Below are 18472 nucleotides of genomic sequence, written 5' to 3'. Positions count from 1 at the left end.
CAAGTGTTGAAGGGAATTTTGCACTTTTCAAGGAGGCTTTGAGGGTACGCTTGGAATATTTCCTTTGCCCTCCTGGAGCTCATTTGCCATATTGAAGTTCTAAGTAGAGTGCTTGGACAAGAGCTTAGAACAATGTGATCAATCTAATAGAGCTGACTGAGATGGTCAATGTTTTGTTTTTGGTGATGCAGGCCAGACATTAATATATCTTTCCAATCAATGGATTTGAAAGATCCCGCAGAGGCAGTGCTGGTGGTACCTCTGTAGGACTTTGAGACACCTGCAGTACAGAAAGGCAGGCATCTCGGCTGGCTTACAGACCATGAGTGTGATGCAGGTTTGAAGTCCTGGTCTTCAAATGATGTCTTCCTCAGGTGACTGAAAGCAATGTTGGCATACTGAATGAAGAATTGGGCATGTTTTTGGTCAACAGTAGCTCCTGTTTGTTGAAAAGTGGTCAACATTATCGCAGGCCTCATCAAGACTTTTGATAACTGGGAAACTGCATGGCAGGGGTAGTTGTCTTAAATATGTTTAGTATGAAGTCTATGTTCTCATGTGCTTCAATGAAAGTGGTGACATTGGCTTGGAGCGTGACTGTGGATGCAAGCATCATTTGCATTCTATAGTTCAAACAACAAGGATAAAATGATCTTGGAGTTGGCCTGCAAGTGCAAAGGTTGAGCAGATTTCTATTTGTTTTGTAGATTTGATCCACCCTAACGTAGAGCATGCTAAAGATGAGGTGGAGTACTACAGTAACAAAGATTTAAAAAAAAGAGTGTGATGTGATGACATAACCTTAATTGCTTCCAATCAGAATATTAATTGTGTCTGTGGTAGACCTGTCGCTTAAGATCACCTCCATGTTATCATGGATCAGGTGGAGGATGCTAATACAGAACCAAAGGAGGATATTATTTAGTCCCTTGAAGGTGATAGTGTTGAAATCTTAGTGAGGTCTTAGTTTAGTGTGCTGTTCCCTTCAGTGTTTTTGTAGTTACCGCACGGTGAAGATCATATCCATTGCACTCCTTAGATGATGGAATCTGCACTGCAATTCTGGAAGGACATATTCAGCCACAGGGAGAAGACAATTGAAGAGGGCTGTTGCGATAGCTTTCCCTGTGGCTGACAGCAGGGAACTGCCTCTGTGCTTACCACAATTGGATCTGCAACTCTCTGAGATAGTTACAATTACAAGATCTGAGATTTCTTGGCATGCTCTCTTTCTTCCTGATAATGCAAATGAGATTTTATAATCACACTAATAGTGCTTGTCAGCAGTATTCCATCTGCTTCTGGTACACCGTTGTTTAGCTGTTAAATGACTTTTCCTTCCTCACTGGGTTGGAATTGTGTTGAAATGGCAATAAATAGTATACTGCAAGACCGCAATAAAGATAATTGTATTGCAGAGAGAATCTCTGTTGAGGAGGTATTTGAAGTGTTCCTTTTAGCGGGTATTGACTGATTCTGTCTTTATTGAACATCTCTCCATTCTTGGCCAGCATGGAATGGGGCTTTGGATGCATGGCTGTAGGTGGCCTTGACTGTGTGAAAGAAACACACAAACATGGTTATTGACTAATAGCTGGATTTCCTGCATTTTCTATACCCATCAACTGCTCTTTTTGGTCAGATTTCGTTTTGCTGAACTCCAGTCTTCAGTTGTTTGTAGAGCTGCCTCTAGTTCTCAAATTGAGTTGGTGTTTTTGGTTCAAAAATGCCTTACTCTTGCAACTTACCAGGACCTAGCTCTTTCGGTTATTCTCTTTGAACAATTCTTGGTCCAGTCACCAAGTTTCTCTTCATGGGTGCTGACTACAGGGGCCTTCAAGAAAGTGGATGCTCTGCAATTCTGATTTACTGAGTGTCGTCAGGTTAGGGCTCTAGAGTTTTTGAGTGCCTCAGGATTGATTTTTTTTTGTGTGGCATTGTTTGTATTATCAATAGTGCTTTAAGATAATATTGTTTAGGTGGTAGTGTCTCCAGCAGTCGTCAACCGTTATGATACAGGTGATGCATACGTCCTTGGGGTACCTCACTCGGATAGTGATGTCGTTGAGCAAATCCCATTGTTGATGGGAAAAATATTGCTATGAGGCCTTGTGCTTTCTCTCAGTCGGAGCAGTTGGTTATGATGAGGCGGTGTTTTAGCCATTTTGTTAGTAGCGGGATACTACTACTGTTAGCTTTCCTTAGTCCCTCTCCGTTAAGTACTTGTCCCCAGCGGTCTCTGTCCTTTTCAACTCTGGTGTTGAAGAGCTTGTTGCCTTTTGGGACTTGGGCAAAGGACTTGATGTAGAATTCCTCTTTGAACTTGTCCTGCCTTGGGGCGTATGCACTGAAGACTATAGCACACTTGTTCTGGATGTGGTTCGATTGATGGTCATGCAGCATCTGTTTATTCAGTCTTGGATGCTCCTCTTGTGGGATGAACAGCAGTCTTGTGATCCTTCTGCATAGTATTCTGTACCCTGTTAATTGGAAACAGTCGAAGGGACCATGTTTGATCTGCAAATAAGTGTGATAGCACACTCTTGCTTGTTAGTTTTGAGAGAGTATCAGGCTGCCTTGCAATTGCTGTGACAGGATGCATCCTCGTGGCTCGCTACATCGTGGGCACGCTTATTATGTGCAGGCTGCAGAAATACTCAAAAGTGATACCCCATTACTCTGTATTTTTTCAGTGACTGTTTCAGTGCAGCAGGAATTAACAAAATATTTCATAAATTACTGCAGCCAATTTGCATAGGATTCCACTTAGATGGTGAAAAATTTCTCCAATATACTGTTCCTACATATTGAAATGTCCACATGCCATTTCAGCACTCAGCGTATTTACTGTTGTAGCTGAAAGAAGCCTTGGACATCTGCGCTTTGCCACTTTATCACAGTAATCTATTTACATGTGCCACTATTTGTGAATCTTTATTCTTTGAACTTATTCATGCAATTGAGTTTAATTTTTATGACACCAAGGAAAACCAAACAGAGTAACTATCGGATCTTATTTGTGTTCAAATTCAGTTGCATTTTCATCAGTTCCCCGCAAGGACTGAACAGTAATCTCCCCCTATTGCGTGTTGAATTTGTAGCTGTGTGCAAGGAGTTCCTTAATACTTAAAATGTGCTCCTTCTGTGATTCACGTTCACTTCTGAGAGGTGAGGGTATAATGCAGTTATTGTATCACTGTGCTAGTTTGGAAACCTACTAATGGCTGCTGCAGTCCTACCTTCACCAGTCCATCCTTAACTGTTGGAATTATATAGCAGCACGTGATTTGGCCTGATCAACAATTTTATAAAGAGAGCCAGAGTCATTTAAAAATTTGACACAAAAGTAGAACAGCTCAATTGTCTTGGACATTGGCTATCCTGATCAGGTAAAAAGCACAGTTCAGGCAGCATCTGAGGAGCAGGACAGTCTATGTTTCAGGCATAAGCCCTTCATTAGGAATGTGGGTGGAGGGGAGGGTGTGGAGGGGCTGAGAGATAAACAGTAAGAGGGTGTGGGGGATGCCTTCTTCCTCCAGTAGTCTGGTGGCTTGGGTTGAGCAGTGAAGAAAGCGCAGGACTTGCATGCCAAATCCAAGCTACCCAACAACTGGAGGAAGAATGCCATCGTCTTCCTCGGGACCCTACAAGTGCACTGGCATCAATATTAACTTCACCAGTTTCCTCATTCCCCCCACCCCATCCTAGATCCAATCCTCCAACTCAGCACCACCCTCTTGAACTGTTCTGCATCTTCTTTCCCACCTATCCTATCACATCACCCCCCCACCTGCATCTACCTACCGCTCTTCCCAACTACCTTTTCCACCACCCTTCTATTTATCTCTCAGCCCCATAATAAAGTGCTTATGCCCAAAATACCAATTCTCTTGCTGTTTGGATGCTCCCTAATCTGCTGTGTTTTTCCAGCGCCACACTTTTTGACTCTGATCTCCAGCATCTGCAGTCCTCACTTTCTCAAATCCTGGTCAGGTGGCTGCTGTGATTTGTGAAAACTCGAAAAAGGCCAAAGGTGATCACGTTCAGACATGAAATTTGCCCAACCTACCACAAATTACTCAGGAAAGACCGTGTCTTTCAAAAGTAAACAACAGGTTGAGCAAACATTTCAACTGATACTTTCCATTAATAATGGGTTGCTCTATTATTACAACAGTCGTTGTCATGTATAAGTTTCAGTGCTATTGCAATGTGGCCTGCACATCCCAATAACTAGCTGATTAAATCAAACATCATGTTCCTTTGGCTGTATGTATGGGGCCTACTAAACAGTCCACCCTTGCAAAACCTAGTGATTTGGTAACACTGGCTGAATAAGTGAGTGTGCTAATAGATATACTTAAAACATAATGACATGTAATGTGGTTCATTTATGTTTGCTGGAAGAAACATATATACATACATAAGCTTAAATAAGTCATTGGCATTTAAGAAAGGTGGTAAGGACAAGCCAAGGAACTGTAGACCGGTGAGCCTGATGTGGGTGCTGGGCAGGTTGTTGGAGGGAATCCTGAGGGACAGGATTTGGAAAGGGATGGTCATCATGACATTGTATGTGGGAAATCATGTCTCACGAACTTGATTGAGTTTTTGAAGAAGTAACAAGACTGATGAGGGCAGAGCAGTAGACGTGATCTATTTGGACTTCATTAAGGCATTCAAGGTTCCCCATGGGAGACTGGTTAGCAAGGTTTGATCTCATGGAATACAGGGAGAACTAGCCATTTGGATATAGATCTGGCTCGAAGGTAGAAGACAGAGGGTGGTGGTGGAGGGTTATTTTTCAGATTAGAGGCCTGTGACCAGTGGAGTGCCACAAGGATCAATGCTAGGTCCAAAACTTTTTGTCATTTATATAAATAATTTGGATGTTAACAGGAGACATAGTTAGTGAATTTACAGATGACACCAAAATTGGAGGTGTAGTGAACAGCAAAAAAGGGTTACCTCAGATTACAATGGGATCTTGATCAAATGGGCCAATGGGCCGAGCAGTGGCAGATGGAGTTTAATTTTGATAAATGCGAGGTGTTGATTTTGGGAAAGCAAATCTTAGCAGGACTTGTACACTTAATGGTAAGGTCCTAAGGAGTATTGCTGAAAAAAAAAAGACCTTGGAGAGCAGGTTCATAGCTCCTTGAAAGTGGAGTCGCTGGTAGATAGGGTAGTGAAGGAAGCGTTTGGTGTGCTTTCCTTTATTGGTCAGAACATTGAGTGTAGGAGTTGGGAGGTCATGTTGCGGCTGTACAGGATGTTGGTTGGCTACTTTTGGAATATTGTGTGAATTCTGATTTCTTTCCTATCGGAAGGGTGTTGTCAAACTTGAAAGGAAAGACTTACAAAGATGTTTGCCAGGGTTGGCGGATTTGAGCTATTGGGAGAGGTTGTATAGGCTGGGGCTGTTTTTCCTGGAGCGTTGAAGGCTGAGGGGTGACCTTATCGAGGTTTATAAAACCATGAAGGGTATGGATAAGTCTTTTTCCCTGAAGTTGGGGAGTCCAGAACTAGAGGCCATAGGTTAAAGTGAGAGAGGGAAAAGTATAAAAGAGACCTAAGAGGCAGCTTTTTCCCTCATAGGGGATGGTGCATGTATGGAATGAACTGCCAGAGAAAGTGGTATGGGCTGGTACAATTACAACATTTAAAAGGCATCTGGATGGGTATTTGAGTAGAGGGTTTAGAGGAATATGGGTCGGGTGCTGGCAAGTGGGACTATATTAGGCTGAGATATCTGGTCAGCATGGACAAGTTGGACTGAAGGGTCTGTTTCCGTGCTGTACATCTCTACATCTATGACTCAATGTGATGTGGTGTGCCACAGGACTCAGTGCTAAGGCTCTGACTCAAATGAAGGGATTGAAAATTTAGTTAGACACAATGTTACTAGGGAATTATGTTGTGAAGAGGACGTAAGGAGTATACAATGGGATAAGTATAGGTTAATTGATTTTACAAAGATCTGGCATTTGAATCAATTTTAGGATGATGAAAATTGTCAGTTTTGACAGGAAGAATAAAAAAGCATAATTTATAAATGCAGAAGGATCTAATTGTCCTAGTGCTTGAATTGCAAAGGGTTAGTATGCAGAAAATAATTAGGGAAGATATTAGAATATAATTGTTTATTGCATTGAGTTGAATACAAAAGTAGTGAAATTATTTTGCAGGGCATTGGTGAGGACTATATCTGGAGTACAGTGGGGACTGAATTGATATCCATTGCTAGGGAAGGATGCAGATGCATTGACAATAATACAGAGAAGGTTTGCTAGACTGGTACTATAACCTGATGGGTTGTCTTCTGAACAAGCATTGGACAGGCTAGGCTTTTATTAACGAGTTTAGAAGAGACTGAGGTGATGTAATTGAAACATAAGATGTTGAAGGTTCTTGACATGGTGGGTGTGAAAGGATGCTTCTTTCTATGGAGAATCGAGGGATTGTTTTGTTTAAAAATAAACTACCAATCATTTTGGACAGAGATGAGTTTGTTTTTTCCTCAAAGAAGATTGAGAGTCTTCCAAAGCAGCAGGTCTGGCAGCAGCCATAGGGAATGCTGTCTGACTTGCAATATTTTTCCAGCACACTCCTTTTGTTTCAAAATTACAGCACTTGCAGTTCTTTACATCTTACTTTAGTGATCATTCAAAGTTTGGTGTTCTTGATTTGGTCATAATGAGTGCTAGATGAAAAGCATTTTCAACGTGTGCCTTTCTCAGCAACATTGAGCTATTGGTAGTCGTCATATTCATGAGCCCTTGTTCTGAGCTTCACTTGAATTTGAATAACCATTGTATCAAACTTGTGCATAAATTGGAAGCCCTCTGATAAACTATTTGTTGATCTTGCACGAAGTTGTTACATAGGAATAAGCCATTTGTCATAAATGGTCTTTGCCAAAGCTAGTACTCCACAAAAGCATCCTTCACTTCTCTTCATCTAACTCTATTCTTCTGTTGTTCCACCTTGTGCTTATCATGATTCCCCGTAATGAACTTAATAAAATTGAGGACTGATGAAGTGAGGATTTGACGTAATGTTTTCTTGAAAAACGTAATGTGGCTTTCTATTAATAGTTTGTTGGGTGTCATTGCTGCCTATCAATCAGTCTACTTAAGAGCTGAGAAAACTGATTATTTTGATTATCTTAAGTGAATTGAAGTTTGGCTGTCTGATGGTTGTAGAGCTGTGAAACCAGCATCTTTACTACCATTTTCGTGGACCATCGTAAAGTAAAATTATAACCATTTATTTTAAGCTTTAATTTTAGACTTTATATTTATTTCTTGAAATATTAAGTTTATTGAACTAGCTAACTTGATTGATTCAAAATTGAAGTGTGTATGAAGGTGGTTTAGGTATAAATGCCTATTGGATCTTTGTGAAATGTTACAAAATGTCAAGCTGTTTATTGGAGCTTTATGCATGCAAACGTGTTGCTGTATTTCTACGTTTTAGCAGTAATTTGTTAGGAAGTTCTTAATCTGCTGTGAAGTGATTTAGAATGCCTTAAAATTATGACATTGCATACATGCAAATCTGTGTTGTGATTTGAATTGCCATTTGTTTTTTTTATCAGGAAGCCTGTCTCTTAAAAATGTAGCAGATCTTCTGGACTGTGATACATTACAAAAATTAAAAAAAGAATGTGGAGGATTACAAACCCTGTTGAGAAACAATTGTCAGGTCTTTGAAGGTATGGTTAACAGGTCTTACTTTATAATCACTCCAACCCACCCGGCTTTATTTTTCCATGCGGTTTACATGGGCTCATAGCTTTATTTTTATTATGTCTGTGTTTATTTTTTATGCATTCTTACATGGACATAATCAGGCAAAATATGATCAGAAACAAATAGTGACCAGGTTCAGCAATGATTTGTTTTCTATCTTTGGTGTTGGATTTTACTTTTCTATTCATACCTATTCTATTTAAGCTTTAATTAATAAATGAATGTTCTAATTCCCTATTTCACGGTCAGCCATTCAGTTTTTCATATTCCTAACTTTATGACAATGAGACAAAATCCCAAATGCTTTGTGGACATTTTTAGTCCTTCGTTCTTTTAAAAAAAAAATAGTTTTTTTAAAAATGAGAGTTGCTATAAAGACCAAACAACTGCAGGTGTAAATTCAATGGCTGGCTGGCAAAATGTAACTGTGACCAATAGAATGTAACACATTGAGATGTGAAAGAAACTTCAGATGGTTAAGAGCATGGTTTAAGGCAAGGGACCGATGGCCCCTGCTAAACAGCAAACTACCCCTTTTCTCTTAAAGAACATGCAAGAATGAGGTTAAATGGATAGTTTCAACTCTAATCCACTTAAGATCCACAACTAGATCCACTTAAATTTTTAAATGTTGGTTTTCATTGATTGCCTCTACCTTCACTTGCTTTAGGTCCAAGCTATGCCTTTCTTTATCTTCCTTCCTGTAAACGTAAGTCTTTGACCAAACATTTGGTCATCTAACTGAAAATTTACATCTTAAAATATTTCCAATTCTGTAAAAGTCATCATCCTGAAGTATTAGCTATATTTCTTTTTTCCACAGTTGCTGTCTCAGCTGCTTGGTATTTCTATATTTTTTCAGACTTACAGCATTTGCAGTACATTGTTTTTGCACAAGGGGGTCAATGCATGACTTTGTACATGACTTTTACAAAGTTGATAACCCATTTAATAGAAGTAGTGAAGTTGAGAAATTTTATACTTAATGTCCAAAAACTATCAAAAGAGACTTTTTTACTTAAAGTTATCCTCTGTTCACTTCTCGGAAAAAGAAACTTCCGCTGCAGCTACTTAAATATTTTCATTAAGAAAACATACAACATTGTTAGGTTCTGTGTTTGAAGTCCATCGTACTGACTCTTCTCACTAGTGTAGTATTTAATATAAGATGTTTGATAGTTGGATCTTGTTGATTACCAACAGACATAACCTTTTTTTTTCTTCATCAAACTGCAGAGACAAAGAACGATCAAATTGATCAGATATCAGTTACTTCAATCTTTAATGCATAGTGTTTACTGTGCAAAAGCAATTGTACTAAAACTCTTTATCAATGTACTCCAGTGTAATCACCATATAAACACCATGTAGAACTGGGTCACAAAGTGGATATGCAAAACAGTTGAAAATGTGAAAAAAACACATTTATTCTCTCTTCTCTATGTAGTTGCCCATGGAAATGTTCAGATCCGTGACTGGTCAAAAGAAAAGCAAGACAAACAAAAAGAAAAGCACACAAAAAATCTATCACCAGATGAGAAAAGAAAATTGCTTTCTGAGGCATGTAAGACACGCCTCTGCTGGTTCTTTGTAAATCATCCTGATGGATGTCCTCGAATTGCAGAAAAGTGTCCATTTGCACACGGAATAAAAGAATTGCGTTCTCGTGCTAATAGCAGAAAATGAATTAATATTGGTGTTACATTAAAAGGAAATGTTCAAGAATAACATATACACTTTTTTTTCAAAAAGAAGAGCTACCTATTCCAAATAACCAGTGGATCAAATGTTGCTGCAACAAAACATCATCTGCCATGAGTTAAACCTTCCTTCATGTGTTTAGATTTTTAATATCTTTGTGTCTGGCAAGTTACTGAAAGTACAAGCTAATAATGATATGAGGCAAACCGTCTGAGTGGACAGTTCCTCTTAACCAGTCCAGTTGAAAGATTGTGAAATAAAAAAAGCACAGAAACTGAAACAGAGGTTCAAATTCTCAGTGTCACATCAAGTACTGGAAACAAAATGGAGAAGAGTTACTTGGGTTAGGGAAGAGAGAAAGAAAAGGAAAGTGAAATGGTGTATACTTTTTAAAAAATCTTTTGAAGGAATGAGATTCCAAATATATGATAGTCAATTTTAAGTACTAATGAAGTTGATTTGCAGTGTTTGATGTTAATTACACCATTAAAAGTTGGTTTATTTCTGTAGAAAGGCAAATCTACTTTGTGGTGAGTTCACGTATCTATCATGCAATACATCAACTTCTAACATTCATTTTGGCTCAATAGTAAGATAGGTTGCAAAACAACATTCTTGGAAAGCTAACAGCAGAGTGATGCCACTCTATCAGCAATTCCTGAATATCTGCAACTGCCTCTTGTCTGATTTATTTGCAAATAAATATCAGTGATTATTATTAGCCTCATCATTTTGGCAATAGTATCAGGCCCAATGCTTTTGAATTCCACTTTTTCTGACCAATTGTTTCTCATAATTAACTCCACATAAGTGAAAATCTTTAAAGAAATTTAAAATCAAAATGATTTTCCATCTGCATCTGTGATTCTCTGACAGACCCTGGTCATCTCATCCACCCCTGAAGTTCTTTGACTGCACCCTGAAATAATCCTGCTACTACAGCCATGTCTCCTTCCTCAGTACCTGTCTATGTAGCTGGCTTATCTGATATGGACTCAAGACAATATTTAGACCGGCTCAACCTGGACCAAACTGTGACAACCGCAATCTAAAGTGCCTCTGAAGCAGACAGAAACATTTCCCCCTTGGGTTTCCCAGCTCACGGCTTGCTTTCCCAGACCTGCAAAGGACCTGTTCTTTATCCTTGGAAGGATCCACACCCTGAACCAGTGCTTTTTCTCCACCCTACTGGACATCAAACAGCATAAGTACACCAAACTCTCGTAATTACCTCCAGATTGAGAGCACCTCAACCACTCCAGATCCTACCCCTGACATCCTCCTAAATCCACCGGAACCCATAAACCACACAGTTGCTCCTGCCACTCCCACTGCCACAGAGTATCACATTATTTCCATCAACCAGGTCGCCTTCACAACTGCTACCAATGGCATGCATTGCACCATTACTCCTGCTGACGTCACTGCTGATCACATGACCGTTGCCATATGCTTACCCACTCTGGCAACATCTCCACCCTTGCTCCCAACTCCAGTTCAACATGAGACCACAGACCCAAGCCCTCCCATCTCACCTAGACCTGCCCTCTCACTGAGGACAGTTAGTCTTCAGCAACAGACTCGCCTTCATTCCACCATGCCCACATGTCAATGCATTTCTCACATGCCGAGATGTTGAACTCTTTCCACTGCCTCCACCTCCATGCCTAAAGAATTCTTTCTTTAATAATTACTTGGCAAAAATGTTTGTTCCCTCAAGCTTTGATGTTAAATTGTGTAGGCTGAATTTGTGCATTACGGTTACAAGGGAACTTCTGTATCCTGTGAAAATGGTGCTCCACTTTGAGATCTAAGTGCTTCCAAGAAATGATTAGCAAACCCTATCTATTAATTGTTTTAGTTTACTGGATTCATGCCATTTTAAAATGTTATTTTGTTCTTCAAAAACAATAGGACATTATATTGCATTTCATTTTGTTTTTTTTTTATTCATATGGGAGGTGTCATTATGTTATTACTGGATAAGTAATCCCAGAGATGTATGCAAATGCCCTGGGGACAAGCAAACTCAACATGGCGGGTCGTGAGATTTGAATTCCATTAATGAGTGTGGAACTAAAAATAAGTCCATTGTTGACCATGAAATCATTGTTGTAAAATTTAATCTGGTTCTCTGATGTCCATTAGGGAAGGAAAGTCTGTCATCCTCACCTGGTCTGACTTATGTATGACTCCACTCCAGATCAATAGCATTGTGATTTACTCTTAAATGTCCTCTGAAATCACCTATTGAGTCTAATAAAGTTATTGGAAAAGACAGTGGCGCGCACAATACTGTTAGTCTGTAATTCCCTCCTTGCTAACGTCTGGAATTTTCAGCTAAATTTGGAGAGTTTTTTTTTCCTTCTGTTTTATCCTCATGGGATGTGGGTGTCACTGACTTGGACAGTATTTATTGCTCATCCTTAGTTGTTCTTGAGAAGATGGTGGTGAGCTGCCATCTTGGACCCCTATAATCCATTTAGCATAGGTACAACCGCAACCACAATTTGATCTAGTGAAGGAACAGTGATATATTTCTAAAAGAGGGTGGTGAGTGGCTTCAAGGAGAACTTTCAAGTCGTGGTGTTCCAATGTATTTGCTGTCCTTGTCCTTCTAGATGGTAGTAGTCATGGGTTTGGAGGCTGCCATCTAAGAAACCTTGGTGAATTTCTGCTGTGTACCTTGCAATTGGAATGTACTGCTGTTGCTGAGTGACAGTGGTGATGGGAGTGAAAATTTGTGGATGAGCCAATCAAGTGAGCTGCTTTATCCTGTATTGTGGCTTGAGTGTTGTTGGAATTGTCCTCATCCTGGGAAGTGGGAGGTTTTCAATCACACACCTGACTTTTGCTTTGCAAATGATGGGCAGGTTTTGGGGAGTCATGATGTGCGTTATTTTTTGTAGTATATGTAGTCTCTGTAACTATATGATGAAGGGCTTGTGCCCGAAACGTCGAATTTCCTGCTCCTTGGATGCTGCCTGACATGCTGCGCTTTAACCAGCAACACATTTTCAGCTCTGTAACTATATGGATCTGATCTCCAGCATCTGCAGACCTCACTTTCTCCTCGAAAACTATATGGTTAGTTCAGTTTCTGATCAATGATAAACCCAAGATATGGATAGTGGACAATTGTGATGGTAATCCAAGAGCCAATGGTCAAATTTTTTTCTTGCTGGAGATTATCATTGCATGACACTTTTGTGGTGTGAATGTCACTTGCCACTTTTCAGCCCAAACTTGGGTCTGATCTAGATTTTAGCAGACATGGACTGCTTCAGTACTTGAGACTTGATTCATGCTGACTATTAAGGAATCATCAGCGAGCATTCCCATTTCTGACCTTATGAGGGAAGGAAGATCATTGAAGGAGCTGGAAATGGTCGAACGTAGGACGTGCCACCCCAAGGAACTCCTGGAGCTAAGGTGACTAACGTCTGACTGCTACAACAATCTCTCTTTGTGCCATGTATGGTGCTGACCAGTGGAGATTTTACAGTTTTCCATTATCTTCAGTTTTGCTCGAGCTCTTTGATGCCACATCGAATCAAGTGAAGCCTTGGTATCAAGAACAGACACTCTTGCTTCACCTCTGGAATTCAGATCTTTTGTCAATTTTTGAAGGAAGGTTTTAATAAGGTCAGGAACTGAGTGGGCCTCTCAGAATCCCTACTGGGTGTTAGTGAGCAGGTTATTGCTAAGCAATTGCTGCATGATAAGTGTGATCAACAGTGCTATCATTTTACAGATGAGCAAAAGAAGACTCTCTGATCAATAAGAACCAGTTTCGTAAGCAAGTCTGTGGAGAAACGGTTAATGTTTTGAGGCCAATGACTTTATTAGAAATTATTCTGAACAGTTCCATAGAATTATCCGAATGGAAACGTTAACTGTTTCTGGCCACGGATAATACCAAACTGCTAAGTTTCTCCAGCACTCTCATCATTAAAAGCAAAGGTAAATTGATCTGTTTAACACTCAAATATAAGAAAAGTACTGTGGATCCTGAAGATCTGAAATAAGAACAGTTCTGGAGAAACTCAGCATGTCTGACAGCCTCTGTAGAAGTGTTTGCTTCTGTATCAAAGAAATGGGATTGGAAATATTAACTCTGTTTCTCTCTTCAGATGCTGTGAGTCCTACTGAGTTTCTCCAGCACTTTTCATTTATATTTGTACTAAAACGAGTGAGGCGAGGTTTTTTTTTTGTTGTCCAACCTTGACTGGGTAACTATCTACTAACTGCTGCAGAGCCCCCTGAACTATCTAATTTCAATGAGTTTTGGAGACTACTGGGTGAAGGGAAATTACCCATTGGAATTGTCAAAATTCTGACCAGTTGCCTCAGAGTCTGCTGTATTAGCGATTGTGTAGAGTCCAGCAGAGTAGAAATTGTGCTCTGACCTTAGGAAACTATGCCATGATATCTGCAGAATCTTTTAGAGCTGGTTTGGCATTGTAAATTTCAACTTGTACCTCCTGCTAATCATCGCATTTAAGTTGGGTTATCAGCATCAGAGGTAACATATATCGTATGGATTTATTCCATTTCAGCTGTCGAGTTAAGCGGATGTTGTAATTCTGCCTGCTATATTAATGCAATCTAGGCAGATTCAGACTTACCTGCACAAAAGATCAGAAAGCTTCAAGCAATGTTCCTTGTTAATAATTCACTCATGGAACATGGATGTCACTGCCTGACCCAGCATTTTATTGCCCATCCCTGGTTGCCTTTGAGAAGTTAGTATTGAGTTGCCTTCTTGATTTGCTACAGTTCATTTGGTACAGGTACAGTTAAGGAGGGAGTGCCAGGAATTTGACACAATGACACTGAAGGAACAGCAGTATGTTTCCAAGTCAGGATGTTGTGTGGCTTAGAGGGGAACCTGTAGGTCATGTTGTTCCAATTTATCCATTGCACTTATCATTCTAGATGGTACTGGTTGTTGGTATGGTCTGAGGATCTTTAGTGAATCTCTATAGTGCATCTTATTGATAGTACACCCTGCTGTTAGTAAGCATTAGTGGTGGAGTGACTGAATGTTTGTGAATATGGTGTTAATTGAGTGGCTGCTGTTTCCCAAACCAATAATCCTCATATTGTATGTGACATTTTGTACTGATTCAATGTTCGGTTAATCCCAAACACAAAACTGGCCACAATCCCAGGTCAGAGTTGGCTTGTTTAATGAATGCTCTTCAAATTGTGTCCATCTTCTTAGACTTCGGGAGGCATGATTTCGAAGTTCTTTCATACAGAAAGTATTTTCTGAGGAACTGTGTACCAATAAAATGATCAAATTGTTCAGTATAGTTTTTTTTTCTTAAATAATTTGCAATATTTTATATGAGAAAATTCATAGATGTAGGACTGTGAATATCCTTAAGAATTTATTTTTTGGCAATAAGCCCATTTTAAGCTGTATAATAAATCTACATTGGGTTATTACTCAAATATGATTAAGGCTACCAATTAATAGAATAACGAATAGAAACAATCTTCTGTGATATGCCTGATTATGATTTTCCACAGAAGAGTTTATATTTGTGATTGTACAAATTAATTTTTGGCTGAGATCTGAATTGTAACCTAAATGGAATTCTGCCAGCCCTGTTGCTAAGTTGCGTTTGGAGATTGAAACAAACACTTGGAAGAAAAAAAAGTGGCTGTGTTTTGGAAGAAATGGAGATTTGAGTTTGGAGGATGTGTCACCTCCTGAGCTACTCACTCAATTAATTCTTTATGTGACATATAAAATCTGTTAAGTTGTTAATGTCAGCTGATTTAAATCTTCAAACATATTGTGCCGTGAACAAACTTGCTTTAAATTCTCACCTTTGTTTGCAATCCCCCCCATGACCTAGCCCCTTCTGTAATACTTTATAGACTCAGAAATCTCTTGAGATATCTGCACTCTTCTGATCTGGTTTCTTGAGCATTCCCAAATTTAATCAGTCCCCCTAAACGTGGCTGTGTCTTTAGTTTTCTAAGATCTAAGCTCTGGAATTCCAGTACCTAAAAGGGGCGGCACGGTGGCACAGTGGTTAGCACTGCTGCCTCACAGCATCTGAGACCCGGGTTCAATTCCCGACTCAGGCGACAGACTGTGTGGAGTTTGCACGTTCTCCCCGTGTCTGCGTGGGTTTCCTCCGGGTGCTCCGGTTTCCTCCCACAGTCACAAAGATGTGCGGGTCAGGTGAATTGGCCATTCTAAATTGCCCGTAGTGTTAGGTAAGGGGTAAATGTAGGGGTATGGGTGGGTTGCGCTTCGGCGGGTCGGTGTGGACTTGTTGGGCTGAAGGGCCTGTTTCCACACTGTAAGTAATCTAATCTAAAATGATCCATCTCTTTTCCCAGCTTTTAAGGACATCTTTGAAATCTACCACTTTCAGAAAGCTTTTACTGTTCTATAATTATATCTGCTATACTTTTGATGTCAAATGATGTTTGGTAACATCTTCGTAAAGTACTTTGTATAGTTTTACTGCCATATGAATTCAGATAGTTGTTGCTATTGGCTATCTAAAACAAAACTTATTGCACAAAGTCAATCCCTGACATTGATGGCAATTTAAGTATGTTACTGTTTAGGTAACTGCAACTGGACATCCTTACTTTTACCGTCATAAAGATGTACAGCATGGAAACAGACCCTTCGGTCCAACCCATCCATGCCGACCAGATATCCCAACCCAATCTAGTCCCACCTGCCAGCACCCGGCCCATATCCCTCCAAACCCTTCCTATTCATATACCCATCCAGATGTCTCTTAAATGTTGTAATTGTACCAGCCTTCACCACATCCTCTGGCAGCTCATTCCATACACATACTACCCTCTGCGTGAAAAAGTTGCCCTGTAGGTCTCTTTTGTATCTTTCTTCTCTCACCCTAAACCTTTGCCCTATAGTTCTGGACTCCCCGACCCCAGAGAAAAGACATTGTCTATTTATCCTATCCATGCCCCTCATAATTTTGTAAACCGCTATAAGGTCACCCCTCAGCCTCTGACGCTCCAGGGAAAACAGCTCCAGCCTGTTCAGCCTCACCCTATAGCTCAAATCCTTCACCCCTGGCAATGTCCTTGTAAATCTTTTCTGAACCCTTTCAAGTTTCATCTTGTTTTTTTTTAAAAGAAGGAATAATACTGAACATATGGTGTTACGTGATTTGAAGATCTGATGACTTGGGATAGAATGTGAAAAGGGCTTTCACCAACAGGAAATGCCAAATTTATGACTTGCTCTTAATATGCAATTAATATGTTTAATAAATTTAACATTCACAGGTTAGACCAAGTAAATTGATTTTGTAGCAAGCTGCAACACTCATTGTAATTTTAACTGTAAAAGAAATATTTGAAATATTTGTCAAATGAATGTTTGTACTGGATTCCTTTTTAAGCAGGTAAATTGTTAACAATAGGATCCCATTGTCTTGGATACAGAAGACTGTGAAATTAGGTTCATCCAATTTACCTAATAAAATGGTTTTTAATACTATTCTGCAAATCATAAGTTGTGTTTTAGTTATAATATGGAGAAGCACCTATATTGAGTATTCTGATGTTTGGATTTTTTTAAAAATTCCTTTGTAGTTTATCTATAGACCATAAAATGGAGAAGCAGAATTAGGCCATTCGGCCCATCGAGTCTGCTCCACCATTCAATTGTGGTTATGTTTCTCAACCCCATTCTCCTTCCTTCTCCCCGTGATCTGAGTTTCCCTTACTAATCAAGAACATATCTATCTGTGTCTTAAGTACACTCAATGACTTAGCCTCCACAGCATTCTGCAGCAAGGTGTTCCACAGATTCACCACTCTCTGGCTGAAGACATTTGTCCTTATCACAGTTCTAAAGGGTCGTCCCCTCACGGAGGCTATGCCCTCAGGTCCCAGTCTCTCCTACTAGTGGAAACATCTTCTCCAATATTCACTCTGTCCATGCCTCTCACTATTCTGCAAGTTTCAATCTAATCTCTCTCTCATCCTGTTAAACTCTGAATGCTGATCCAGAGTCTTCTGCAGTTCCTCATATGACAAGCCTTTCATTTCCTGAGATCATTCTTGTGAATCTCCTCTGGATCCCCTCCAATGTCAGTATATCCTTCCTAAGATATGAGGCCCAAATTCCTCTCAATATTCCAAATGTGGCTTGAGAAGGGTTTATTATCTCTGCTCGTGTTCTGGCTCTGTTGAATCAAATGCTAACATTACATTTGACTTCCTAACTATCCATTGAATGTGCATAGTTACCTGAAGAGAATCCTGAACTAGAACTCCCAAGTCCCTTTGTGCTTCAGATTTCTGAAGCCTTTCTTCATGTAAACTCTTTTACCCACTTACCAAAGTGCATAATCATGCACTTTCCTATATGTATTCCATCTGCTACATCTTTGTCCACTCTCCTAGCATGTCCAAATCCTTCTGCAGCTGTTTGGCTTCCTCAACAACATCTGTAAAATCTGCATAGGCCGTAGGTAGAGGTTGAATAATCTGAAAAATTGATGTACTGTACCTGGTTATATACAGTTTTTATTTAAGAAATGAAATATACATATCCTTTAAAAAAAATAAGAAGTATTGTGATTATGAATCTGCTAATTCTGAAGGAGTTGGTCATTTTAAACTTGAATGTACCGGATCCTTCACACAGGCTGACTGAACTTTTGGAGGCATTATATTCTAGTCTTCTAGAGAGCTGGGAAGGTTAGACGTTTTCTCAACAGTAAAAGGACAGGACAAAGCATCCTACAGTGTATTGTGTGTTGTTCTCCAGATGCATACAATGAATTAGATGAGCATTTATTACCTTCTCCTGTATGTCTTTGTTTTCTGGTCTCCCATGCAGCCTCCCATCCTGTGTTGTGTGCCACAAGATTTTTCTAAATGTTGCTTCCTACCCTTCCTCACTGCAGGCAATGTGCTCGCATGTAAGTCTCTTCCAATTAAAGATTCTTCCCTGTTGATATGAAGAGGGTTAAGAGAAGGTTCTCACTTTTTCATTCTCT

The 18472-nt window shown here is 39.7% G+C and overlaps 1 protein-coding gene across 2 annotated transcripts in view; it reads left to right on the top strand.

The window, feature by feature from the left end:
- Positions 1 to 16862, top strand: part of trmt44 (tRNA methyltransferase 44 homolog) — a 65290-nt gene extending 48428 nt beyond the window's left edge. For both annotated transcript variants that reach the window (XM_060826915.1, XM_060826906.1), the window contains 2 exons: positions 7601 to 7717; positions 9202 to 16862. In XM_060826915.1, coding sequence (XP_060682898.1) covers positions 7601 to 7717; positions 9202 to 9440 — 356 coding nt within the window. In that variant the 3' untranslated portion in view covers positions 9441 to 16862. The remainder of the gene's footprint in view (positions 1 to 7600; positions 7718 to 9201) is intronic.
- Positions 16863 to 18472: the final 1610 nt, after the last annotated feature.

Source organism: Hemiscyllium ocellatum, chromosome 1, assembly GCF_020745735.1.
Source record: "Hemiscyllium ocellatum isolate sHemOce1 chromosome 1, sHemOce1.pat.X.cur, whole genome shotgun sequence".
Classification (NCBI taxonomy): domain Eukaryota; kingdom Metazoa; phylum Chordata; class Chondrichthyes; order Orectolobiformes; family Hemiscylliidae; genus Hemiscyllium; species Hemiscyllium ocellatum.
Note: the sequence above shows the minus strand (reverse complement) of the source record. Positions and strands in the feature narration are given on the sequence as shown.